At 35.8% G+C, this 27,822-nt stretch overlaps 1 protein-coding gene across 10 annotated transcripts; it reads right to left on the reverse strand.

The window, feature by feature from the left end:
- Positions 1–342: 342 nt before the first annotated feature.
- On the reverse strand, positions 343–27,822 carry LOC103040874 (testis-specific serine/threonine-protein kinase 6). Of its 10 annotated transcripts, none has more exons than XM_049483904.1 (5): positions 27,532–27,822; positions 5,456–6,277; positions 5,047–5,196; positions 2,832–3,222; positions 343–696 (listed from the first exon to the last, which is right to left on the reverse strand). In XM_049483904.1, the coding sequence occupies exons 2-5, from the start codon at positions 6,268–6,270 to the stop codon at positions 661–663; spliced, it is 1,392 nt and encodes a 463-aa protein (XP_049339861.1). In that variant the 5' UTR covers positions 6,271–6,277; positions 27,532–27,822; the 3' UTR covers positions 343–660. The 10 variants fall into 10 exon arrangements, with proteins under 10 accessions (XP_049339861.1, XP_049339863.1, XP_049339859.1 ...); XM_049483906.1 differs by lacking the exon at positions 27,532–27,822 and adding an exon at positions 19,460–19,609; XM_049483902.1 differs by lacking the exon at positions 27,532–27,822 and adding an exon at positions 17,262–18,389.

The following is a 27,822-nucleotide window of genomic DNA, read 5'->3' on the forward strand; positions in this document are numbered from 1 at the left end:
TTAGTTATTTTAGTTATTCTACATATTTTAAAATATATGAATTTGTCACAGGGAAGTAAATGCAAGTGCAAATGTAAAGTTTCATTTGAAGGTTTGGACACACCTTCCATTCAATGTTTGTCTTAATTTCTTTATTTAATTTATTTTCCACAATGTAGATTAATAATAAAGACATGAAAATGATTAAGGTACACTTATAAAATTACGTAGTAAACAGTAAAAAAGTGTTTTTCCTCCACATTACTCTCCAGAAGTGCTGTGTATTGGGAAATAAACCAGATCTAAGCTTTACAATATTTTTAGGTATTTTTATTTAATGACAAGAAATGTCCAAAAATATATCATTTGAAGACGGTTATACACCACAGAACCCCCAGTGAGTAAGCCAAAGGCGACAGTGGCAAGGAAAAACTCCCTCCTGGAGGAAGAAACCTTGAGAGGAACCGCACTCACAGGGGGGACCCATCCTCCTCTGGTCAAAAACTTGTGACGTACATGGGCGTTCATTTCTAAGCTTTTCCAAGCCAACTTAATGACTAAAAAAATGTATAAATCCAGTTGGCTATCATCACCCGGAGCTGCTCTGGACGACTACAACGGGTGATACATTTTTCTTGTCTCCTTTGGGATCGTAATGTCCGCAGACTGTGCTGCATATGTCTACAGTGGTAGAACCGTTTTTATCTTCTTCGGGATCTGTGGGAGGAACAAAATGATGACAAAGATTAACCAACTAAAATGTTTCGGACAAATATCCCAGGCAAAATGATCATGCCCTCATGCACACAGAGTGATCTGTTTTAAGTGTTTATTTATTTTAATGTTGATGATTATGGCTTAGACAATAAAACAGACAATAAAAACCCAAAAATCAGTGCAATAAAATCAGTGCAATATTATACAATATTATATTAAACCAGTCTGTACTTTTGGCAGTGTGCCAAGTCCTGCTGAAAAATGAAATCCGCATCTCCATCCCCAAAGTCGTCAGTAGAGGCAAGCATGAAGTGCTGTAAGATTTTGTGGTAAAACAAAACTGCACTGATTTTAAATCAAATCAACTTTATTTATAGAGCACTTTAAAAACAACAACAGCTGCAACAAAGTGCTGTACATAGCAAATAAGAGGATAAAAACAAAATACTAGAAACAGTAAGACCAATTAAAATATAGGTGTCATTAAAAAAATAGTTTTAGATAAATCTATGAACTAAGTAAAATAAAAATATTAACAAAATTGGGTTAAAAGCCAAGGAATAAATATGAGTCTTTAGCCTGGTTTTAAACATGGACAGGGACGGGGCTTGTCTGACATATAGTGGTAGGCCATTCCACAGTTTAGGAGCCGCAGCTGAAAAAGCTCTATCTCCTCTAAGCTTGCGCTTTGATCTCCGCACCTCCAGGAGCAGCTGATCAGTTGACCTAAGGCACCGAGTGGGGGCGCGGGGGCAGAGCAGCTCAGTGAGGTAAGGCGGAGCAAGTCAATTTAAAGATTTAAAAACCAATAAAATAATCTTAAATTAACTCTAAAATACACAGGCAGCCAGTGGAGGGAGGCCAGAATGGGAGAAATGTGCTCTCTCTTGCGTGAACCTGGGCTTTTTTTTATCTTGATAAAACACAGTCGACACCAGCAGATGACATGTCTCTCCAAACCATCACTGATCATCAGTAAATTTAACATTTCATTTGTAAATCAAGGGAGCAGAGTGGAGAGACCAGAGACTGTAAAAAAAGATGGACGCCGTGTCTCCGTTCCCATTCATTCAATGAATATGAAGCCAAAATCTTCCGCCATGTTGGCGATTCTGACACCCGATTCTGCGCAGTAGAGACCAGAGGAGGGAGAAAGACTGTGGAGAGACAGCCTATTCATTTAAATAACCCCGCCCCTGAGGGCTGCCTCGCGGTCACAAACTGCAGAGTGGGGCGGAGCGGAGCTGACGGTCTGTTATTGGTCCCGCCCATAACCAGCCCTTTTACAATAACCACACCTTTTTTGAATAGAGCTGAATAAAGTTTTAAAAACCGGATTCTGTGGGGATATACAAATTTAACAATATAAGCAGAGGTTACACTAGCTGTTGCATTTAAATAAAGGAGGTAGAATTACAGTATATTGGAAAAAAACTTGATTAAAAGTTGTCTGTTTTGCCATTGAAACCTATGGGGATGGGTGGAGTTACAAGGCTTTCTGAAACCGAACAGCAGGGGGCACCCGACCTGTGGTGGCTTCACTTTTGAGAGACGATGCTCTGTCCAGCTATATACAGTCTATGGGAGACACACAGTCCAAGCTGCTCGAGCTCTAGTGTGACGTTTCCACCAATCAGTGATGGTTTGGAGAGACATGTCATCTGCTGGTGTTGATCCACTGTGTGGATTTTGTTTTCCAGCAGGACTTGGTACACTGCCAAAAGTACCAATTGGTCTGAGACAGTGACTTTTTTTATTTTTTAATTGGCTGTAGGCCATAATCAACAATAAAAGAAATAACACTTAAAATGAATCACTCTGTGTGTAAAACCTCTATATAATATATGAGTTTCATATTTTGACCTTTTCAATGATAATACTTTTTTTAGATTAACTAGTATGTGTTGTAGTATGTGTCTTATTATTACTGGCCATCTTAAACTCATATGAGACACATCTAGGGCATACATATATGGGGCCAACCTGAAATATATGGATAAAACCTTCTGGATTTTACTTTGGCCACCCATAAGGGGTCACATGAGCATGTTATCTGGGATTAAAAATTATATTTTAATGATTTTATGGTATAAACTCTTGAAATGTCACTTTACTCAACAACCCGACTCACGTACCTTAAATTTGGGGAACCGCTGCCTCTTGGTTTTCTGGCTTTCAATGGGTTTCATCTCCAGCCCAGACTGATCCGAGACGTCTGAAGATGTCTCCGGTGTAGAGGAGGAGGAGTGTGCCGTAGATTTGATCTTAAATATCTTCCTCATCCGCTCATGAAGAGTCCGAGAAGCTCTGAGGATCGGTGCCGCAACTCGTTTAGCCGCTGAACGAATTGGGCTGAACTTAAGGCAGCCATGCTCCTCCTCCTCCTCTGCAACCTCTTCTTCCTCTGGTGCAGAGATAATCTCTTCACCATCACTTGAGGAACTATCGCTGCTAATCGTTCCTCCATCCTGATCATCTTCATCATCTTCTTCGTCATCCTCTTCATCATCATCAGCCTCATCCTCTCTGGTGAGAGAAGCAAAGTGGAAATGTTTGTATCATTAGCGAACTGATTGATGATACTAATACTAAGCTCTTCTCTTTAAATTATATATTTACCTTATTTATCAGTTTGTACCCTAGTGAAAAAAGGTAGATTAAAGTATACTAAGCATTATTATGCTATAGTGCATTTAACTATATTATAGTGTTCTTGTAGCCACATTACTAATCAGTATATTTAAAGAAAGAGTGCTAACATGGAACAATTTGTTTTGTACTTATTAAACTTTAATTGTATAAAAATAGTATAAAAGTCTTACTTAAATTGTGCTGAGTGTACTTAACTGTACCATAAATGGAACTATTTTAAATATACCTAATTAACATTTAAACATTTATACTACTTCATGTATGTTTTATACATACATATTTTAAATATGCTCACAGTAAAATTATAATACATTTAACGAGTATTTCAATTGTATCACTATTTTTATTATTATACACCAGGTACATTAGAAATGTACTAAGAACTGATGTTAAATATATGTGCTCTATTTACATTAGAGTACAAATATACATGCTTCTTGTTCCTGTCTTTTGCAAGTAGCACATTTCTAGTAGTACACTTCATTGGGTATAAAAATATATTTTAATATAATCTACTGCAATTTTTAGCATGTTACGAATGTACTTAATTTTTTTAATGTAGTAATTTAATTTACTGTCTAAAAAGTAAATTAACATGATACATTGCTACTGTGCTAGTTGTTTTTAATGAATTTTGCTAAAAATGTACAAAAGTATATTTGGATATAAGTATTTTAGAAGTATATTGAATTACATTCAACAAAAAGTGTACGTCATATTAGTCTATTTATTTTAAATTCATTATATTGTACTTTTTAAAAAGTTTGATCAAAGTTTACTTTCAAACATTTGATAAAAGCAGGATAATAATGTACTTTAAATATATTTTAATTAAGTACATAAATATATTCGTATATTTACAGCATTTATAGACATTTCTCAATATGTTTTAAGTACAATTAAGTATATATATTTTTTTCACCAGGGTATCATGTACACCAAATGCTGTGTCCAAATTCAGAGGCTGTATCCTTTTAAAAAGAAAAGAGGAGCCTTCGAAATGAATTAGAACAACCTATCTTTCCCACTGTGAGACAATCAGTCTCCAAATGCAGCCTACGAAGGGTGCAGTGCATGAATTAGGACACTAGTTAGGGTCTCTAGGGTGTGTATTTGCTATGCATGTATGGCTGAGCAACATGCAAACATATGGTGACGCTATAGACACTAAATTGCTCTGGATGTGCGGGGTGCTCAAACTTTTGACCGAGAGCTGGTTTATCCAATAGCTCCTCCATAGACACACAATACTAGAGCACTGGCACCAGATAAATAAAGCACTTGGTAAATAAATTAGGGCATACAATTTTAATGCAAGTTAATTACGTCACAAAGTTTGACCCTTCTGCTGTAATCTGTCCCTATAATACTTTCTATAACAAAGAAAAATGCATGATGTATTTCCATTTTAATGGATGCAGGGTCTGAAACAAGGATATCCTAGCATTTTAATTAACACCACTTATATAAATATGATTGCATTTAACATTTTTTACAATAATTATTTTATCTACATTTAAATGTCCACTATAAAAACTTGCATTTTAAGAAGAACAAGTGAGATTAATTTCAGTTCATCAGAGAATATTGTTGTGATTAATTGGATTAAAAGTTTAAACAATTTTAAAAGTTAATTTTTGAGTGCATCGACAACAAAGAAACAAACAAAGAAACAAGCAAAAAAACAAGCAAACATACCCGCTGCTATCCTTTAAAGGATAAATCATGATCGGACCACTACATTCTTCTGTGGAGGAGGGAAGACAGCTGGATCTGTGCAGTATGCAATATATCTGCTCGTCCTCTTCCTCCAAATCTTCATCTGAAGTTTCAGACTTGTTTTCCAGACTGTTAATAAAAATACAAGACAATCTAGTCAAGAAACAAACAAACAGCTGACAGATCTGGTGCGGGTTCCACAAAGCCAGATTCGTACTGGATGTTGGAGCTAGATAATACTAATATATCGAAATGGAACCCGATACCGTGGCCCAAGAACTGCGAATACGAATCAAACCGTGGCCACACTGTACCATTGCATCCCTATAACATATATAATCAAGAAACATGATCCTGGAGATCCAAACCTAGCACAGCAGTTACTTACCACCATTCTTGATTGGTCTGCAGCCAAGGGTGATTAGTCACTTCTGTCACTGTAGGCCGAGCGGACGGGTCGAGCTGCAGCATATACTCTATGAAGTTCTTGCAGCTCTCGTCCACCGAGATCCAATTTGGAAACGCTAATGGTTTCTTCTGGGCTTTTACAAGAGCCCTCAAGGAGATTCCTTTGAAGGGCATGGTTCCGGTGACCATGGCGTAGAAGATGACGCCCAGGCTCCATACGTCGCTCTTTTTAGCATCGTATGGCGTTTCCTCAAGAACCTCCGGCGGAGCACACTCAGGGGTGCAGAAAAACGTCTCGCTTAGGTCGGGGCCTTTAAAATATCGCGCTAATCCAAAATCGGCCAATTTAATCTGGTTGTTCTCCGTCAGCAGGATATTTTTGCATTTCAGATCCCGATGCACAATGTCCTGCTGGTGCAGATACTCCACAGCGCTGAGGAGCTGCGAGAACCAGATTTTCGCTTGGCCAATAGGAACACTGCCGAGATCCCGGATCTTGTCCAGCAGAGTGGTTGCGGCGGCCTCCATCACCACGAACACCTGACCGTTGGGCATCTCAAAGATCTCGTGCACCTGGGGGATGTGTGGGTGCCGTGCTGTTTTCAGGATGAGTAGTTCCCGCGGCAAAAGCTTATGCACAAAAAAACCTGGCGAAAGTCTTCGGTGCATTATTTTGATGGCCACCTTCTTCTGGTGCCTTTCAGAGTTGGCGAGTTTAACCTCACCATAACTCCCTTTACCGAGGAAATCCACCAACTCGTATCCTAAACTCTTCAGCACTCCCGGGGTATTCATTTTTAGCCTGTAGGGGGAAAGAGAAGATGAAAAGAGAAGACGTTAGAAGATTATGAAAGAAAAGCATCAGAAAAGCATTATTATTAATGCAATTATTATCATAAGTCGGCTCTAAACTAACTTTTTGCACCACTCTTAGTTGCACAAATGTTGGGTGCACTAAATTTTTTTCGACTGCATTGCCTTTAACACTGCAGTTTTACAGGTTGACTTTCTTTATTTTTTCCCTGCACTGCAAAAAACTAAATTTTAGCAAGTGAAATTTTCTAAATTTAAGGCAATAAATCTTATTTTCTTCTCTGATTGTACTCTACTAAGCATTGTAAGTGATTATTTTGCTTATTTTAGGTATAATTATCTTAATCATTACTTACTTAGAATTTGTACCTTACTCTAAGACATTTGAACTGAAAATGAGCACAATCAAGCAGCAATCAAGTTATTCTGATTCCTGTGTCCAAAAACAGTGACTTTTTTGCTTGATTTAAGTGTTACTTCACTCCTTTTGAGAATTCTGTTTACCCCATTGGCATATTTTTTTTGCTTAATATACATATATTTGTCTTAATTAGCAAATAATTAAGTAAAATTAAATTAAATTATAATTAACTAGCATATATCGACTTGTAAATAATTAACTAAAAATCTGGTCAGCAAAAAGGTCTTTATTTGAAGCACAATTCTAAAGACTTTTGCTTCAGTTTTTTGCTCAAAAGAAAAATCCCCCAAAACCTACAGAAAATTCACAAAAACACAAAAATTACAAAAGTTTTGACTGACAAAATCCAAACTAAAATAATTGTAAAATAACTGCAAAGGATAATAAAGTAACCAAGTATATTTAAAATATATATTTGCTATATTTTATTTTCTTTTGATTTTGCAACATACAATTTTACCTTTTGATTTTTTAAATTTTAATTGCAGATTTAATGGTTTTTACATAAAACTTTTGGCAAAAATTCACTCAACACTAACAGACTGTAGATTTTACTGAAGAGGCTAATGTTCTATGTTGCTGTAATTAACAGTATTAAACAGTAAACTGTTCTTACCTTGTCCTGTGTGAAAAAAGCAGTAATGTAGAACCTGTAACTCTTCAGTTGTCTTAAAGACTTAAATGACGTTAGCACTGACGAGAATGTCGTAAGAATGCGTCTCACACACTGTCGAATCCTAAACTGAGCCAATGAGTGAGACCCCACCCCTTTATATGGGCTTCTATGACATCATCAGTATGACATCACTATAGAACAGCAGGCTCTGGGGTTCCGTCAGTTCTGTCACTGACTGTAGGATATAGAGCTGTACAGTATGAACCACACAGTGCTGTGAGAAATATTAAACCCCTTTAGTTACTTAACCAAGACATAAAATTTTGACAGGACATGTTACAACATTATTGGTTAATAGTATTTTCCCTGATATTAAATATACCATTATATTGCCATTACAAATTACCGATTAAGTTATTGCTTATATACTTAAAGAGGGTGGGCAAAGACGTAATGGTGCGTTGTATGCTGAGTAGCGCCCACCATGTTTTAGGACACACATCCAAAACAAATGGACCAAGCGAAAAGCAAGTGCAAGATTCCTTTCAGCCATAAAATAAACATAAAATAAGCGTTATTTTGAGAAAATTGCGGGAATTAATGGGCTTGAGCTTGGCCTTTTGCTAAGTGTGGTGTATTATAAGTTATAACTAGCTAACCTAGCTTTAATTTATGTTATAAATAACTAGCTAACCTAGCTTTAATTTATAAGTTATAACTAGCGAACCTAGCTTTAATCTATGAGTGAGACTCCACCCCTTTCTATGGGGCTCTGTGACATCATCAGTATGACATCACTATAGAACAGCAGGCTCTGGGGTTCCGTCAGTTCTGTCACTGACTGTAGGATATAGAGCTATACTGTATGAACCACACAGTGCTGTGAGAAATATTTAGCCCCTTTAGTTACTTTAGTTACTTAGCCAACACATACAATTTTGACAGGACATGTTACAACATTATTGGTTAATAGTATTTTCCCTGATATTAAATATACAATTATATTACCATTACAAATTACTGATTAAGTTCATACTATAGAGTGTGGGCAATGACGTAATGGTGCGTTGCATGCTGAGTAGCGCCCACCATGTTTTAGGACACACATCCAAAACAAATGGACCATGCGAAAAGCTAGTGCAAGATTCTTTACAGCCATAAAATAAACATAAAATAAGCGTTACTTTGAGAAAATTGCGGGAAGTAATGGGCTTGAGCTTGGCCTTTTGCTTACTGTGGTGTATTATAAATTATAACTAGCTTACCTAGCTTTAATTTATAAGTTATAACTAGCCAACATAGCTTTAATTTATAAGTTATAACTAGCCAACATAGCTTTAATTTATAAATTATAACTAGCCAACATAGCTTTAATGTATAATATATAACTAGCCAACATAGCTTTAATTTATAAACTAGCTAATCTAGCTTTGATTTATAAGTTATGAATAACTAGCTAACCTAGCTTTAATTTATAAGCTCTAACTAGCTAACCTAGCTTTAATTTATGTTATAACTAGCTAACCTAGCTTTAATCAATAAATTATAAATAACTAGCTAACCTAGCTTTAATCAATAAATTATAAATAACTAGCTAACCTAGCTCTAATTTATAAGTTATGAATAACTAGCTAAACTAGCTTTAATGTATAAGTTATGAGTAGCTAATCTAGCTTTAATTTATGTTATAAATAACTATCTAACCTAGCTTTAATTTTTAAGTTATAAATAACTATCTAACCTAGCTTTATTTTTTAAGTTATAAATAACGATCTAACCTAGCTTTAATGTATGTTATGAATAACTAGCTAACCTAGCTTTAAATTATGTTATAAATAACTAGCTAGCCTAGCTGCAATTTATAAGTTATAACTAGCTAGCCTATATTTAATTTATAAGTTATAAATAACTAGCTTATCTAGCTTTAATTTATACAAAAGTAAACCAAAATAAAATGTGAAATATTGCTCTCTGCTGAAAAACACATAATACAGCATTCCCCCCACATACTGAAGCTAACCTACAGAAAAAAACCATTAGCTTAGCTAACTAGCATTTACTGAATTTATTCTGCATTTAAAATGCAATACACTTTAACAGAATATGCCTGAAATGAGTATGGAAACCGCTGTGTAAACCTTGTGTACTTACCTCAGCCAAAATAAAGATTTTCAAGCTAATTCAGCTGAAACAAATTGCTCATTTTAGCTTAGCATAGTTTAGAATTTGCTATGAATTTATAACTAAAATTCCTTCTAGATTATCAATTGTTCACAGTAACAAGTGTTTACTATGTGAAACTAAGCTTAACCATGACTTTACTGATATACTATATATTAAATATATAATATAAATGTAAAGTTAGCGTTAGCTACCGAGCTGGCTACTTTAGAAGACAGAAAATCAGCTAAAGGAATAGGCTAATGTTAGCCTAGCATATCTCAGGTTTAGGTCTGAACTTTTGGCTCTTTAACTTAATAAGATGTTTAAAGACACAACTTCTTTGGTCTTTTTTGGTGTCTAAACATGTATTTCATGATAAGGTGAGTAAAAGAGGAATACTTTAACCCTTTACAGAGTTATTTTCAGTTTTATTGAGCTGAGCATTCAGAGCTGCAGTCGCCACGGCAACACAAACCCACTCAAGTTAGCACAACAGCTAACAGTTAGCTTAGCATAGCATTAGCACCAGTTCCACAAGTATAAAACTTTAAAATGTATAAAATTCCAGCTTTCACCAAGATTACATCTTTTAATCCAAAATGCCCTGGTGTTTTGGGGGCTGTATGCTGTGCAGTGTGCTCTGTGTATTCCCTAAATAAGTTAGTTCCAATATTGTAGTATAAGTCATATTTATAAATATATAAGCAAAAGACTACATTACATTACGAAAGAAAAAAAAAAAACATAAATCTATGCTATACTACTAAAAAATTAGTTCTTTTAGTTATTCTACATATTTTAAAATATATGAATTTGTCACAGGGAAGTAAATGCAAGTGTAAATGTAAAGTTTCATTTAAAGGTTTGGACACACCTTCCATTCAATGTTTGTCTTCATTTCTTTATTTAATTTATTTTCCACATTGTAGATTAATAATAAAGACATGAAAATTATTAAGGTACACTTATAAAATTACGTAGTAAACAGTAAAAAAGTGTTTTTCCTCCACATTAATCTCCTGAAGTGCTGTGTATTGGGAAATAAACCAGATCTAAGCTTTACAATATTTTTAGGTATTTTTATTTAATGACAAGAAATGTCCAAAAATATATCATTTGAAGACGGTTATACAACACAGAACCCCCAGTGAGTAAGCCAAAGGCGACAGTGGCAAGGAAAAACTCCCTCCTGGAGGAAGAAACCTTGAGAGGAACCGCACTCACAGGGGGGACCCATCCTCCTCTGGTCAAAAACTTGTGACGTACATGGGCGTTCATTTCTAAGCTTTTCCAAGCCAACTTAATGACTAAAAAAATGTATAAATCCAGTTGGCTATCATCACCCGGAGCTGCTCTGGACGACTACAACGGGTGATACATTTTTCTTGTCTCCTTTGGGATCGTAATGTCCGCAGACCGTGCTGCATATGTCTACAGTGGTAGAACCGTTTTTATCTTCTTCGGGATCTGTGGGAGGAACAAAATGATGACAAAGATTAACCAACTAAAATGTTTCGGACAAATATCCCAGGCAAAATGATCATGCCCTCATGCACACAGAGTGATCTGTTTTAAGTGTTTATTTATTTTAATGTTGATGATTATGGCTTAGACAATAAAACAGACAATAAAAACCCAAAAATCAGTGCAATAAAATCAGTGCAATATTATACAATATTATATTAAACCAGTCTGTACTTTTGGCAGTGTGCCAAGTCCTGCTGAAAAATGAAATCCGCATCTCCATCTCCAAAGTCGTCAGTAGAGGCAAGCATGAAGTGCTGTAAGATTTTGTGGTAAAACAAAACTGCACTGATTTTAAATCAACTCAACTTTATTTATAGAGCACTTTAAAAACAACAACAGCTGCAACAAAGTGCTGTACATAGCAAATAAGAGGATAAAAACAAAATACTAGAAACAGTAAGACCAATTAAAATATAGGTGTCAATAAAAAATAGTTTTAGAAAAATCTAAAATACACAGGCAGCCAGTGGAGGGAGGCCAGAATGGGAGAAATGTGCTCTCTCTTGCGTGAACCTGGGCTTTTTTTTATCTTGATAAAACACAGTCGACACCAGCAGATGACATGTCTCTCCAAACCATCACTGATCATCAGTAAATTTAACATTTCATTTGTAAATCAAGGGAGCAGAGTGGAGAGACCAGAGACTGTAAAAAAAGATGGACGCCGTGTCTCCGTTCCCATTCATTCAATGAATATGAAGCCAAAATCTTCCGCCATGTTGGCGATTCTGACACCCGATTCTGCGCAGTAGAGACCAGAGGAGGGAGATAGACTGTGGAGAGACAGCCTATTCATTTAAATAACCCCGCCCCTGAGGGCTGCCTCGCGGTCACAAACTGCAGAGTGGGGCGGAGCGGAGCTGACGGTCTGTTATTGGTCCCGCCCATAACCAGCCCTTTTACAATAACCACACCTTTTTTGAATAGAGCTGAATAAAGTTTTAAAAACCGGATTCTGTGGGGATATACAAATTTAACAATATAAGCAGAGGTTACACTAGCTGTTGCATTTAAGTAAAGGAGGTAGAATTACAGTATATTGGAAAAAAACTTGATTAAAAGTTGTCTGTTTTGCCATTGAAACCTATGGGGATGGGTGGAGTTACACGGCTTTCTGAAACCGAACAGCAGGGGGCGCCCGACCTGTGGTGGCTTCACTTTTGAGAGACGATGCTCTGTCCAGCTATATACAGTCTATGGGAGACACACAGTCCAAGCTGCTCGAGCTCTAGTGTGAAGTTTCCACCAATCAGTGATGGTTTGGAGAGACATGTCATCTGCTGGTGTTGATCCACTGTGTGGATTTTGTTTTCCAGCAGGACTTTTGGACACTGCCAAAAGTACCAATTGGTCTGAGACAGTGACTTTTTTTATTTTTTAATTGGCTGTAGGCCATAATCAACAATAAAAGAAATAACACTTAAAATGAATCACTCTGTGTATAAAACCTCTATATAATATATGAGTTTCATATTTTGACCTTTTCAACGATAATACTTTTTTTAGATTAACTAGTATGTGTTGTAGTATGTGTCTTATTATTACTGGCCATCTTAAACTCATATGAGACACATCTAGGGCATACATATGTGGGGCCAACCTGAAATATATGGATAAAACCTTCTGGATTTTACTTTGGCCACCCATAAGGGGTCACATGAGCATGTTATCTGGGATTAAAAATTATATTTTAATGATTTTATGGTATAAAACCTTGAAATGTCACTTTACTCAACAACCCGACTCACGTACCTTAAATTTGGGGAACCGCTGCCTCTTGGTTTTCTGGCTTTCAATGGGTTTCATCTCCAGCCCAGACTGATCCGAGACGTCTGAAGATGTCTCCGGTGTAGAGGAGGAGGAGTGTGCCGTAGATTTGATCTTAAATATCTTCCTCATCCGCTCATGAAGAGTCCGAGAAGCTCTGAGGATCGGTGCCGCAACTCGTTTAGCCGCTGAACGAATTGGGCTGAACTTAAGGCAGCCATGCTCCTCCTCCTCCTCTGCAACCTCTTCTTCCTCTGGTGCAGAGATAATCTCTTCACCATCACTTGAGGAACTATCGCTGCTAATCGTTCCTCCATCCTGATCATCTTCATCATCTTCTTCGTCATCCTCTTCATCATCATCAGCCTCATCCTCTCTGGTGAGAGAAGCAAAGTGGAAATGTTCGTATCATTAGCGAACTGATTGATGATACTAATACTAAGCTCTTCTCTTTAAATTATATATTTACCTTATTTATCAGTTTGTACCCTAGTGAAAAAAGGTAGATTAAAGTATACTAAGCATTATTATGCTATAGTGCATTTAACTATATTATAGTGTTCTTGTAGCCACATTACTAATCAGTATATTTAAAGAAAGAGTGCTAACATGGAACAATTTTTTTTGTACTTATTATACTTTAATTGTATAAAAATAGTATAAAAGTCTTACTTAAATTGTGCTGAGTGTACTTAACTATACCTTAAATGGAACTATTTTAAATATACCTAATTAACATTTAAACATTTATACTACTTCATGTATGTTTTATACATACATATTTTAAATATGCTCACAGTAAAATTATAATACATTTAACGAGTATTTCAATTGTATCACTATTTTTATTATTATACACCAGGTACATTAGAAATGTACTAAGAACTGATGTTAAATATATGTGCTCTATTTACATTAGAGTACAAATATACATGCTTCTTGTTCCTGTCTTTTGCAAGTAGCACATTTCTAGTTGGTACACTTCATTGGGTATAAAAATATATTTTAATATAATCTACTGCAATTTTTAGCATGTTACAAATGTACTTAATTTTTTTAATGTAGTAATTTAATTTACTGTCTAAAAAGTAAATTAACATGATACATTGCTACTGTGATAGTTGTTTTTAATGAATTTTGCTAAAAATGTACAAAAGTATATTTGGATATAAGTATTTTAGAAGTATATTGAATTACATTCAACAAAAAGTGTACGTCATATTAGTCTATTTATTTTAAATTCATTATATTGTACTTTTTTAAAAAGTTTGATCAAAGTTTACTTTCAAACATTTGATAAAAGCAGGATAATAATGTACTTTAAATATATTTTAATTAAGTACATAAATATATTCGTATATTTACAGCATTTATAGACATTTCTCAATATGTTTTAAGTACAATTAAGTATATATATTTTTTTCACCAGGGTATCATGTACACCAAATGCTGTGTCCAAATTCAGAGGCTGTATCCTTTTAAAAAGAAAAGAGGAGCCTTCGAAATGAATTAGAACAACCTATCTTTCCCACTGTGAGACAATCAGTCTCCAAATGCAGCCTACGAAGGGTGCAGTGCATGAATTAGGACACTAGTTAGGGTCTCTAGGGTGTGTATTTGCTATGCATGTATGGCTGAGCAACATGCAAACATATGGTGACGCTATAGACACTAAATTGCTCTGGATGTGCGGGGTGCTCAAACTTTTGACCGAGAGCTGGTTTATCCAATAGCTCCTCCATAGACACACAATACTAGAGCACTGGCACCAGATAAATAAAGCACTTGGTAAATAAATTAGGGCATACAATTTTAATGCAAGTTAATTACGTCACAAAGTTTGACCCTTCTGCTGTAATCTGTCCCTATAATACTTTCTATAACAAAGAAAAATGCATGATGTATTTCCATTTTAATGGATGCAGGGTCTGAAACAAGGATATCCTAGCATTTTAATTAACACCACTTATATAAATATGATTGCATTTAACATTTTTTACAATAATTATTTTATCTACATTTAAATGTCCACTATAAAAACTTGCATTTTAAGAAGAACAAGTGAGATTAATTTCAGTTCATCAGAGAATATTGTTGTGATTAATTGGATTAAAAGTTTAAACAATTTTAAAAGTTAATTTTTGAGTGCATCGACAACAAAGAAACAAACAAAGAAACAAGCAAAAAAACAAGCAAACATACCCGCTGCTATCCTTTAAAGGATAAATCATGATCGGACCACTACATTCTTCTGTGGAGGAGGGAAGACAGCTGGATCTGTGCAGTATGCAATATATCTGCTCGTCCTCTTCCTCCAAATCTTCATCTGAAGTTTCAGACTTGTTTTCCAGACTGTTAATAAAAATACAAGACAATCTAGTCAAGAAACAAACAAACAGCTGACAGATCTGGTGCGGGTTCCACAAAGCCAGATTCGTACTGGATGTTGGAGCTAGATAATACTAATATATCGAAATGGAACCCGATACCGTGGCCCAAGAACTGCGAATACGAATCAAACCGTGGCCACACTGTACCATTGCATCCCTATAACATATATAATCAAGAAACATGATCCTGGAGATCCAAACCTAGCACAGCAGTTACTTACCACCATTCTTGATTGGTCTGCAGCCAAGGGTGATTAGCCACTTCTGTCACTGTAGGCCGAGCGGACGGGTCGAGCTGCAGCATATACTCTATGAAGTTCTTGCAGCTCTCGTCCACCGAGATCCAATTTGGAAACGCTAATGGTTTCTTCTGGGCTTTTACAAGAGCCCTCAAGGAGATTCCTTTGAAGGGCATGGTTCCGGTGACCATGGCGTAGAAGATGACGCCCAGGCTCCATACGTCGCTCTTTTTAGCATCGTATGGCGTTTCCTCAAGAACCTCCGGCGGAGCACACTCAGGGGTGCAGAAAAACGTCTCGCTTAGGTCGGGGCCTTTAAAAAATCGCGCTAATCCAAAATCGGCCAATTTAATCTGGTTGTTCTCCGTCAGCAGGATATTTTTGCATTTCAGATCCCGATGCACAATGTCCTGCTGGTGCAGATACTCCACAGCGCTGAGGAGCTGCGAGAACCAGATTTTCGCTTGGCCAATAGGAACACTGCCGAGATCCCGGATCTTGTCCAGCAGAGTGGTTGCGGCGGCCTCCATCACCACGAACACCTGACCGTTGGGCATCTCAAAGATCTCGTGCACCTGGGGGATGTGTGGGTGCCGTGCTGTTTTCAGGATGAGTAGTTCCCGTGGCAAAAGCTTATGCACAAAAAAACCTGGCGAAAGTCTTCGGTGCATTATTTTGATGGCCACCTTCTTCTGGTGCCTTTTAGAGTTGGCGAGTTTAACCTCACCATAACTCCCTTTACCGAGGAAATCCACCAACTCGTATCCTAAACTCTTCAGCACTCCCGGGGTATTCATTTTTAGCCTGTAGGGGGAAAGAGAAGATGAAAGGAGAAAATGTTAGAAGATTATGAAAGAAAAGCATCAGAAAAGCATTATTATTAATGCAATTATTATCATAAGTGGGCTCTAAACTAACTTTTTGCACCACTCTTAGTTGCACAAATGTTGGGTGCACTAAAAAATTTTCGACCGCACTGCCTTTAACACTGCAGTTTTACAGGTTGACTTTCTTTATTTTTTCCCTGCACTGCAAAAAACTAAATTTTAGCAAGTGAAATTTTCTAAATTTAAGGCAATAAATCTTATTTTCTTCTCTGATTGTACTCTACTAAGCATTGTAAGTGATTATTTTGCTTATTTTAGGTATAATTATCTTAATCATTACTTACTTAGAATTTGTACCTTACTCTAAGACATTTGAACTGAAAATGAGCACAATCAAGCAGCAATCAAGTTATTCTGATTCCTGTGTCCAAAAACAGTGAATTTTTTGCTTGATTTAAGTGTTACTTCACTCCTTTTGAGAATTCTGTTTACCCCATTGGCATATTTTTTGCTTAATATACATATATTTGTCTTAATTAGCAAATAATTAAGTAAAATTAAATTAAATTATAATTAACTAGCATATATCGACTTGTAAATAATTAACTAAAAATCTGGTCAGCAAAAAGGTCTTTATTTGAAGCACAATTCTAAAGACTTTTGCTTCAGTTTTTTGCTCAAAAGAAAAATCCCCCAAAACCTACAGAAAATTCACAAAAACTCAAAAATTACAAAAGTATTGACTGACAAAATCCAAACTAAAATAATTGTAAAATAACTGCAAAGGATAATAAAGTAACCAAGTATATTTAAAATATATATTTGCTATATTTTATTTTCTTTTGATTTTGCAACATACAATTTTACCTTTTGATTTTTTAAATTTTAATTGCAGATTTAATGGTTTTTACATAAAACTTTTGGCAAAAATTCACTCAACACTAACAGACTGTAGATTTTACTGAAGAGGCTAATGTTCTATGTTGCTGTAATTAACAGTATTAAACAGTAAACTGTTCTTACCTTGTCCTGTGTGAAAAAAGCAGTAATGTAGAACCTGTAACTCTTCAGTTGTCTTAAAGACTTAAATGACGTTAGCACTGACGAGAATGTCGTAAGAATGCGTCTCACACACTGTCGAATCCTAAACTGAGCCAATGAGTGAGACCCCACCCCTTTAGTGATGTCATACTGATGATGTCATAGAAGCCCATAGGCTTCTATGACATCATCAGTATGACATCACTATAGAACAGCAGGCTCTGGGGTTCCGTCAGTTCTGTCACTGACTGTAGGATATAGAGCTGTACAGTATGAACCACACAGTGCTGTGAGAAATATTAAACCCCTTTAGTTACTTAACCAAGACATAAAATTTTGACAGGACATGTAACAACATTATTGGTTAAAAGTATTTTCCCTGATATTAAATATACCATTATATTGCCATTACAAATTACCGATTAAGTTATTGCTTATATACTTAAAGAGGGTGGGCAACGACGTAATGGTGCGTTGTATGCAGAGTAGCGCCCACCATGTTTTAGGACACACATCCAAAACAAATGGACCAAGCGAAAAGCAAGTGCAAGATTCCTTTCAGCCATAAAATAAACATAAAATAAGCGTTATTTTGAGAAAATTGCGGGAATTAATGGGCTTGAGCTTGGCCTTTAGCTAAGTGTGGTGTATTATAAGTTATAACTAGCTAACCTAGCTTTAATTTATGTTATAAATAACTAGCTAACCTAGCTTTAATTTATAAGTTATAACTAGCGAACCTAGCTTTAATCTATGAGTGAGACTCCACCCCTTTCTATGGGGCTCTGTGACATCATCAGTATGACATCACTATAGAACAGCAGGCTCTGGGGTTCCGTCAGTTCTGTCACTGACTGTAGGATATAGAGCTATACTGTATGAACCACACAGTGCTGTGAGAAATATTTAGCCCCTTTAGTTACTTTAGTTACTTAGCCAACACATACAATTTTGACAGGACATGTTACAACATTATTGGTTAATAGTATTTTCCCTGATATTAAATATACAATTATATTACCATTACAAATTACTGATTAAGTTCATACTATAGAGGGTGGGCAACGACGTAATGGTGCGTTGTATGCTGAGTAGCGCCCACCATGTTTTAGGACACACATCCAAAACAAATGGACCATGCGAAAAGCTAGTGCAAGATTCTTTACAGCCATAAAATAAACATAAAATAAGCGTTACTTTGAGAAAATTGCGGGAATTAATGGGCTTGAGCTTGGCCTTTTGCTTACTGTGGTATATTATAAATTATAACTAGCTAACCTAGCTTTAATTTATAAGTTATAACTAGCCAACATAGCTTTAATTTATAAATTATAACTAGCCAACATAGCTTTAATTTATAAACTATGACTAGCTAATCTAGCTTTGATTTATAAGTTATGAATAACTAGCTAACCTAGCTTTAATTTATAAGCTATAACTAGCTAACCTAGCTGTAATTTATAAGTTATAACTAGCTAACCTAGCTTTAATTTATGTTATAACTAGCTAACCTAGCTTTAATCAATAAATTATAAATAACTAGCTAACCTAGCTCTAATTTATAAGTGATGAATAACTAGCTAAACTAGCTTTAATGTATAAGTTATAAGTAGCTAATCTAGCTTTAATTTATGTTATAAATAACTATCTAACCTAGCTTTAATTTTTAAGTTATAAATAACTATCTAACCTAGCTTTATTTTTTAAGTTATAAATAACGATCTAACCTAGCTTTAATGTATAAGTTATAAATAGCTAGCTAACTTAGCTTTAATTTATAAGTTATAAATAGCTAGTTTTAACCCAGCCTTAATTATTAAGTTATAAATAACTAGCTAGCCTAGCTTTAAATTATGTTATAAATAACTAGCTAGCATAGCTGCAATTTATAAGTTACAACTAGCTAGCCTATATTTAATTTATAAGTTATAAATAACTAGCTTATCTAGCTTTAATTTATACAAAATTAAACCAAAATAAAATGTGAAATATTGCTCTCTGCTGAAAAACACATAATACAGCATACCCACCAACATACTGAAGCTAACCTACAGAAAAAAACCCATTAGCTTAGCTAACTAGCATTTACTGAATTTATTCTGCATTTAAAATGCAATACACTTTAACAGAATATGCCTGAAATGAGTATGGAAACCGCTGTGTAAACCTTGTGTACTTACCTCAGCCAAAATAAAGATTTTCAAGCTAATTCAGCTGAAACAAATTGCTCATTTTAGCTTAGCATAGTTTAGAATTTGCTATGAATTTATAACTAAAATTCCTTCTAGATTATCAATTGTTCACAGTAACAAGTGTTTACTACGTGAAACTAAGCTTAACCATGACTTTACTGATATACTATATATTAAATATATAATATAAATGTAAAGTTAGCGTTAGCTACCGAGCTGGCTACTTTAGAAGACAGAAAATCAGCTAAAGGAATAGGCTAATGTTAGCCTAGCATATCTCAGGTTTAGGTCTGAATTTTTGGCTCTTTAACTTAATAAGATGTTTAAAGACACAACTTCTTTGGTCTTTTTTGGTGTCTAAAACATGTATTTCATGATAAGGTGAGTAAAAGAGGAATACTTTAACCCTTTACAGAGTTATTTTCAGTTTTATTGAGCTGAGCATTCAGAGCTGCAGTCGCCACGGCAACACAAACCCACTCAAGTTAGCACAACAGCTAACAGTTAGCTTAGCATAGCATTAGCACCAGTTCCACAAGTATAAAACTTTAAAATGTATAAAATTCCAGCTTTCACCAAGATTACATATTTTAATCCAAAATGCCCTGGTGTTTTGGGGGCTGTATGCTGTGCAGTGTGCTCTGTGTATTCCCTAAATAAGTTAGTTCCAATATTGTAGTATAAGTCATATTTATAAATATATAAGCAAAAGACTACATTACATTACGAAAGTAAAAAAAAAAAAAACATAAATCTATGCTATACTACTAAAAAATTAGTTCTTTTAGTTATTCTACATATTTTAAAATATATGAATTTGTCACAGGGAAGTAAATGCAAGTGTAAATGTAAAGTTTCATTTAAAGGTTTGGACACACCTTCCATTCAATGTTTGTCTTCATTTCTTTATTTAATTTATTTTCCACATTGTAGATTAATAATAAAGACATGAAAATGATTAAGGTACACTTATAAAATTACGTAGTAAACAGTAAAAAAGTGTTTTTCCTCCACATTAATCTCCTGAAGTGCTGTGTATTGGGAAATAAACCAGATCTAAGCTTTACAATATTTTTAGGTATTTTTATTTAATGACAAGAAATGTCCAAAAATATATCATTTGAAGACGGTTATACAACACAGAACCCCCAGTGAGTAAGCCAAAGGCGACAGTGGCAAGGAAAAACTCCCTCCTGGAGGAAGAAACCTTGAGAGGAACCGCACTCACAGGGGGGACCCATCCTCCTCTGGTCAAAAACTTGTGACGTACATGGGCGTTCATTTCTAAGCTTTTCCAAGCCAACTTAATGACTAAAAAAATGTATAAATTTGTCTGGACGACTACAACGGGTGATACATTTTTCTTGTCTCCTTTGGGATCGTAATGTCCGCAGACCGTGCTGCATGTCTACAGTGGTAGAACCGTTTTTATCTTCTTCGGGATCTGTGGGAGGAACAAAATGATGACAAAGATTAACCAACTAAAATGTTTCGGACAAATATCCCAGGCAAAATGATCATGCCCTCATGCACACAGAGTGATCTGTTTTAAGTGTTTATTTATTTTAATGTTGATGATTATGGCTTAGACAATAAAACAGACAATAAAAACCCAAAAATCAGTGCAATAAAATCAGTGCAATATTATACAATATTATATTAAACCAGTCTGTACTTTTGGCAGTGTGCCAAGTCCTGCTGAAAAATGAAATCCGCATCTCCATCTCCAAAGTCGTCAGTAGAGGCAAGCATGAAGTGCTGTAAGATTTTGTGGTAAAACAAAACTGCACTGATTTTAAATCAACTCAACTTTATTTATAGAGCACTTTAAAAACAACAACAGCTGCAACAAAGTGCTGTACATAGCAAATAAGAGGATAAAAACAAAATACTAGAAACAGTAAGACCAATTAAAATATAGGTGTCAATAAAAAAATTGTTTTAGATAAATCTATGCACTAACTAAAATAAAAATATTAACAAAATTGGGTTAAAAGCCAAGGAATAAATATGAGTCTTTAGCCTGGTTTTAAACATGGACAGGGACGGGGCTTGTCTGACATATAGTGGTAGGCCATTCCACAGTTTAGGAGCCGCAGCTGAAAAAGCTCTATCCCCTCTAAGCTTGCGCTTTGATCTCTGCACCTCCAGGAGCAGCTGATCAGTTGACCTAAGGCACCGAGTGGGGGCGCGGGGGCAGAGCAGCTCAGTGAGGTAAGGCGGAGCGAGTCAATTTAAAGATTTAAAAACAAATAAAAGAATCTTAAAATTAACTCTAAAATACACAGGCAGCCAGTGGAGGGAGGCCAGAATGGGAGAAATGTGCTCTCTCTTGCGTGAACCTGGGCTTTTTTTTATCTTGATAAAACACAGTCGACACCAGCAGATGACATGTCTCTCCAAACCATCACTGATCATCAGTAAATTTAACATTTCATTTGTAAATCAAGGGAGCAGAGTGGAGAGACCAGAGATGTAAAAAAAGATGGACGCCGTGTCTCCGTTCCCATTCATTCAATGAATATGAAGCCAAAATCTTCTGCCATGTTGGCGATTCTGACACCCGATTCTGCGCAGTAGAGACCAGAGGAGGGAGATAGACTGTGGAGAGACAGCCTATTCATTTAAATAACCCCGCCCCTGAGGGCTGCCTCGCGGTCACAAACTGCAGAGTGGGGCGGAGCGGAGCTGACGGTCTGTTATTGGTCCCGCCCATAACCAGCCCTTTTACAATAACCACACCTCTTTTGAATAGAGCTGAATAAAGTTTTAAAAACCGGATTCTGTGGGGATATACAAATTTAACAATATAAGCAGAGGTTACACTAGCTGTTGCATTTAAATAAAGGAGGTAGAATTACAGTATATTGGAAAAAAAACTTGATTAAAAGTTGTCTGTTTTGCCATTGAAACCTATGGGGATGGGTGGAGTTACACGGCTTTCTAAAACCGAACAGCAGGGGGCGCCCGACCTGTGGTGGCTTCACTTTTGAGAGACGATGCTCTGTCCAGCTATATACAGTCTATGGGAGATACACAGTCCAAGCTGCTCGAGCTCTAGTGTGAAGTTTCCACCAATCAGTGATGGTTTGGAGAGACATGTCATCTGCTGGTGTTGATCCACTGTGTGGATTTTGTTTTCCAGCAGGACTTGGCACACTGCCAAAAGTACCAATTGGTCTGAGACAGTGACTTTTGGCTGTAGGCCATAATCAACAATAAAAGAAATAACACTTAAAATGAATCAGTCTGTGTGTAAAACCTCTATATAATATATGAGTTTCATATTTTGACCTTTTCAATGATACTACTTTTTTTAGATTAACTAGTATGTGTTGTAGTATGTGTCTTATTATTACTGGCCATCTTAAACTCATATGAGACACATCTAGGGCATACATATGTGGGGCCAACCTGAAATATATGGATAAAACCTTCTGGATTTTACTTTGGCCACCCATAAGGGGTCACATGAGCATGTTATCTGGGATTAAAAATTATATTTTAATGATTTTATGGTATAAACTCTTGAAATGTCACTTTACTCAACAACCCGACTCACGTACCTTAAATTTGGGGAACCGCTGCCTCTTGGTTTTCTGGCTTTCAATGGGTTTCATCTCCAGCCCAGACTGATCCGAGACGTCTGAAGATGTCTCCGGTGTAGAGGAGGAGGAGTGTGCCGTAGATTTGATCTTAAATATCTTCCTCATCCGCTCATGAAGAGTCCGAGAAGCTCTGAGGATCGGTGCCGCAACTCGTTTAGCCGCTGAACGAATTGGGCTGAACTTAAGGCAGCCATGCTCCTCCTCCTCCTCTGCAACCTCTTCTTCCTCTGGTGCAGAGATAATCTCTTCACCATCACTTGAGGAACTATCGCTGCTAATCGTTCCTCCATCCTGATCATCTTCATCATCTTCTTCGTCATCCTCTTCATCATCATCAGCCTCATCCTCTCTGGTGAGAGAAGCAATGTGGAAATGTTCGTATCATTAGCGAACTGATTGATGATACTAATACTAAGCTCTTCTCTTTAAATTATATATTTAACTTATTTATCAGTTTGTACCCTAGTGAAAAAAGGTAGATTAAAGTATACTAAGCATTATTATGCTATAGTGCATTTAACTATATTATAGTGTTCTTGTAGCCACATTACTAATCAGTATATTTAAAGAAAGAGTGCTAACATGGAACAATTTTTTTTGTACTTATTATACTTTAATTGTATAAAAATAGTATAAAAGTCTTACTTAAATTGTGCTGAGTGTACTTAACTATACCTTAAATGGAACTATTTTAAATATACCTAATTAACATTTAAACATTTATACTACTTCATGTATGTTTTATACATACATATTTTAAATATGCTCACAGTAAAATTATAATACATTTAACAAGTATTTCAATTGTATCACTATTTTTATTACTATACACCAGGTACATTAGAAATGTACTAAGAACTGATGTTAAATATATGTGCTCTATTTACATTAGAGTACAAATATACATGCTTCTTGTTCCTGTCTTTTGCAAGTAGCACATTTCTAGTTGGTACACTTCATTGGGTATAAAAATATATTTTAATATAATCTACTGCAATTTTTAGCATGTTACGAATGTACTTAATTTTTTTAATGTAGTAATTTAATTTACTGTCTAAAAAGTAAATTAACATGATACATTGCTACTGTGATAGTTGTTTTTAATGAATTTTGCAAAAAATGTACAAAAGTATATTTGGATATAAGTATTTTAGAAGTATATTGAATTACATTCAACAAAAAGTGTATGTCATATTAGTCTATTTATTTTAAATTCATTATATTGTACTTTTTAAAAAGTTTGATCAAAGTTTACTTTCAAACATTTGATAAAAGCAGGATAATAATGTACTTTAAATATATTTTAATTAAGTACATAAATATATTAGTATATTTACAGCATTTATAGACATTTCTCAATATGTTTTAAGTACAATTAAGTATATATATTTTTTTCACCAGGGTATCATGTACACCAAATGCTGTGTCCAAATTCAGAGGCTGTATCCTTTTAAAAAGAAAAGAGGAGCCTTCGAAATGAATTAGAACAACCTATCTTTCCCACTGTGAGACAATCAGTCTCCAAATGCAGCCTACGAAGGGTGCAGTGCATGAATTAGGACACTAGTTAGGGTCTCTAGGGTGTGTATTTGCTATGCATGTATGGCTGAGCAACATGCAAACATATGGTGACGCTATAGACACTAAATTGCTCTGGATGTGCGGGGTGCTCAAACTTTTGACCGAGAGCTGGTTTATCCAATAGCTCCTCCATAGACACACAATACTAGAGCACTGGCACCAGATAAATAAAGCACTTGGTAAATAAATTAGGGCATACAATTTTAATGCAAGTTAATTACGTCACAAAGTTTGACCCTTCTGCTGTAATCTGTCCCTATAATACTTTCTATAACAAAGAAAAATGCATGATGTATTTCCATTTTAATGGATGCAGGGTCTGAAACAAGGATATCCTAGCATTTTAATTAACACCACTTATATAAATATGATTGCATTTAACATTTTTTACAATAATTATTTTATCTACATTTAAATGTCCACTATAAAAACTTGCATTTTAAGAAGAACAAGTGAGATTAATTTCAGTTCATCAGAGAATATTGTTGTGATTAATTGGATTAAAAGTTTAAACAATTTTAAAAGTTATTTTTTGAGTGCATCGACAACAAAGAAACAAACAAAGAAACAAGCAAACAAACAAGCAAACATACCCGCTGCTATCCTTTAAAGGATAAATCATGATCGGACCACTACATTCTTCTGTGGAGGAGGGAAGACAGCTGGATCTGTGCAGTATGCAATATATCTGCTCGTCCTCTTCCTCCAAATCTTCATCTGAAGTTTCAGACTTGTTTTCCAGACTGTTAATAAAAATACAAGACAATCTAGTCAAGAAACAAACAAACAGCTGACAGATCTGGTGCGGGTTCCACCAAGCCAGATTCGTACTGGATGTTGGAGCTAGATAATACTAATATATCGAAATGGAACCCGATACCGTGGCCCAAGAACTGCGAATACGAATCAAACCGTGGCCACACTGTACCATTGCATCCCTATAACATATATAATCAAGAAACATGATCCTGGAGATCCAAACCTAGCACAGCAGTTACTTACCACCATTCTTGATTGGTCTGCAGCCAAGGGTGATTAGCCACTTCTGTCACTGTAGGCCGAGCGGACGGGTCGAGCTGCAGCATATACTCTATGAAGTTCTTGCAGCTCTCGTCCACCGAGATCCAATTTGGAAACGCTAATGGTTTCTTCTGGGCTTTTACAAGAGCCCTCAAGGAGATTCCTTTGAAGGGCATGGTTCCGGTGACCATGGCGTAGAAGATGACGCCCAGGCTCCATACGTCGCTCTTTTTAGCATCGTATGGCGTTTCCTCAAGAACCTCCGGCGGAGCACACTCAGGGGTGCAGAAAAACGTCTCGCTTAGGTCGGGGCCTTTAAAAAATCGCGCTAATCCAAAATCGGCCAATTTAATCTGGTTGTTCTCCGTCAGCAGGATATTTTTGCATTTCAGATCCCGATGCACAATGTCCTGCTGGTGCAGATACTCCACAGCGCTGAGGAGCTGCGAGAACCAGATTTTCGCTTGGCCAATAGGAACACTGCCGAGATCCCGGATCTTGTCCAGCAGAGTGGTTGCGGCGGCCTCCATCACCACGAACACCTGACCGTTGGGCATCTCAAAGATCTCGTGCACCTGGGGGATGTGTGGGTGCCGTGCTGTTTTCAGGATGAGTAGTTCCCGTGGCAAAAGCTTATGCACAAAAAAACCTGGCGAAAGTCTTCGGTGCATTATTTTGATGGCCACCTTCTTCTGGTGCCTTTTAGAGTTGGCGAGTTTAACCTCACCATAACTCCCTTTACCGAGGAAATCCACCAACTCGTATCCTAAACTCTTCAGCTCTCCCGGGGTATTCATTTTTAGCCTGTAGGGGGAAAGAGAAGATGAAAGGAGAAGACGTTAGAAGATTATGAAAAAAGGCATCAGAAAAGCATTATTATTAATGCAATTATTATCATAAGTGGGCTCTAAACTAACTTTTTGCACCACTCTTAGTTGCACAAATGTTGGGTGCACTAAAAATCTTTAGACTGCACTGCCTTTAACACTGCAGTTTTACAGGTTGACTTTCTTTATTTTTTCCCTGCACTGCAAAAAACTAAATTTTAGCAAGTGAAATTTTCTAAAATTTAAGGCAATAAATCTTATTTTATTCTCTGATTGTACTCTACTAAGCATTGTAAGTGATTATTTTGCTTATTTTAGGTATAATTATCTTAATCATTACTTACTTAGAATTTGTACCTTATTCTAAGACATTTGAACTGAAAATAAGCACAATCAAGCAGCAATCAAGTTATTCTGATTCCTGTGTCCAAAAACAGTGACTTTTTTGCTTGATTTAAGTGTTACTTCACTCCTTTTGAGAATTCTGTTTACCCCATTGGCATATTTTTTTGCTTAATATACATATATTTGTCTTAATTAGCAAATAATTAAGTAAAATTAAATTAAATTATAATTAACTAGCATATATCGACTTGTAAATAATTAACTAAAAATCTGATCAGCAAAAAGGTCTTTATTTGAAGCACAATTCTAAAGACTTTTGCTTCAGTTTTTTGCTCAAAAGAAAAATCCCCCAAAACCTACAGAAAATTCACAAAAACACAAAAATTACAAAAGTATTGACTGACAAAATCCAAACTAAAATAATTGTAAAATAACTGCAAAGGATAATAAAGTAACCAAGTATATTTAAAATATATATTTGCTATATTTTATTTTCTTTTGATTTTGCAACATACAATTTTACCTTTTGATTTTTTAAATTTTAATTGCAGATTTAATGGTTTTTACATAAAACTTTTGGCAAAAATTCACTCAACACTAACAGACTGTAGATTTTACTTAAGAGGCTAATGTTCTATGTTGCTGTAATTAACAGTACTAAACAGTAAACTGTTCTTACCTTGTCCTGTGTGAAAAAAGCAGTAATGTAGAACCTGTAACTCTTCAGTTGTCTTAAAGACTTAAATGACGTTAGCACTGACGAGAATGTCGTAAGAATGCGTCTCACACACTGTCGAATCCTAAACTGAGCCAATGAGTGAGACCCCACCCCTTTATATGGGCTTCTATGACATCATCAGTATGACATCACTATAGAACAGCAGGCTCTGGGGTTCCGTCAGTTCTGTCACTGACTGTAGGATATAGAGCTGTACAGTATGAACCACACAGTGCTGTGAGAAATAATAAA

Source organism: Astyanax mexicanus, chromosome 10 (genome assembly GCF_023375975.1).
Source record: "Astyanax mexicanus isolate ESR-SI-001 chromosome 10, AstMex3_surface, whole genome shotgun sequence".
NCBI classification, from domain to species: domain Eukaryota; kingdom Metazoa; phylum Chordata; class Actinopteri; order Characiformes; family Acestrorhamphidae; genus Astyanax; species Astyanax mexicanus.

Bases quoted from the DNA above. Each gene is read 5' to 3' on its own strand.
- LOC103040874 (XM_049483904.1), bottom strand. From the start codon at position 6,270: ATGAATACCCCGGGAGTGCTGAAGAGTTTAGGATACGAGTTGGTGGAT. The intron at 3,223-5,046 runs GTATGTTTGCTT...TTCTCTCACCAG, and splicing joins CCTTTAAAGGATAGCAGCGG to AGAGGATGAGGCTGATGATG. The intron at 697-2,831 runs GTACGTGAGTCG...TTCCTCCCACAG, and splicing joins AGCGGTTCCCCAAATTTAAG to ATCCCGAAGAAGATAAAAAC.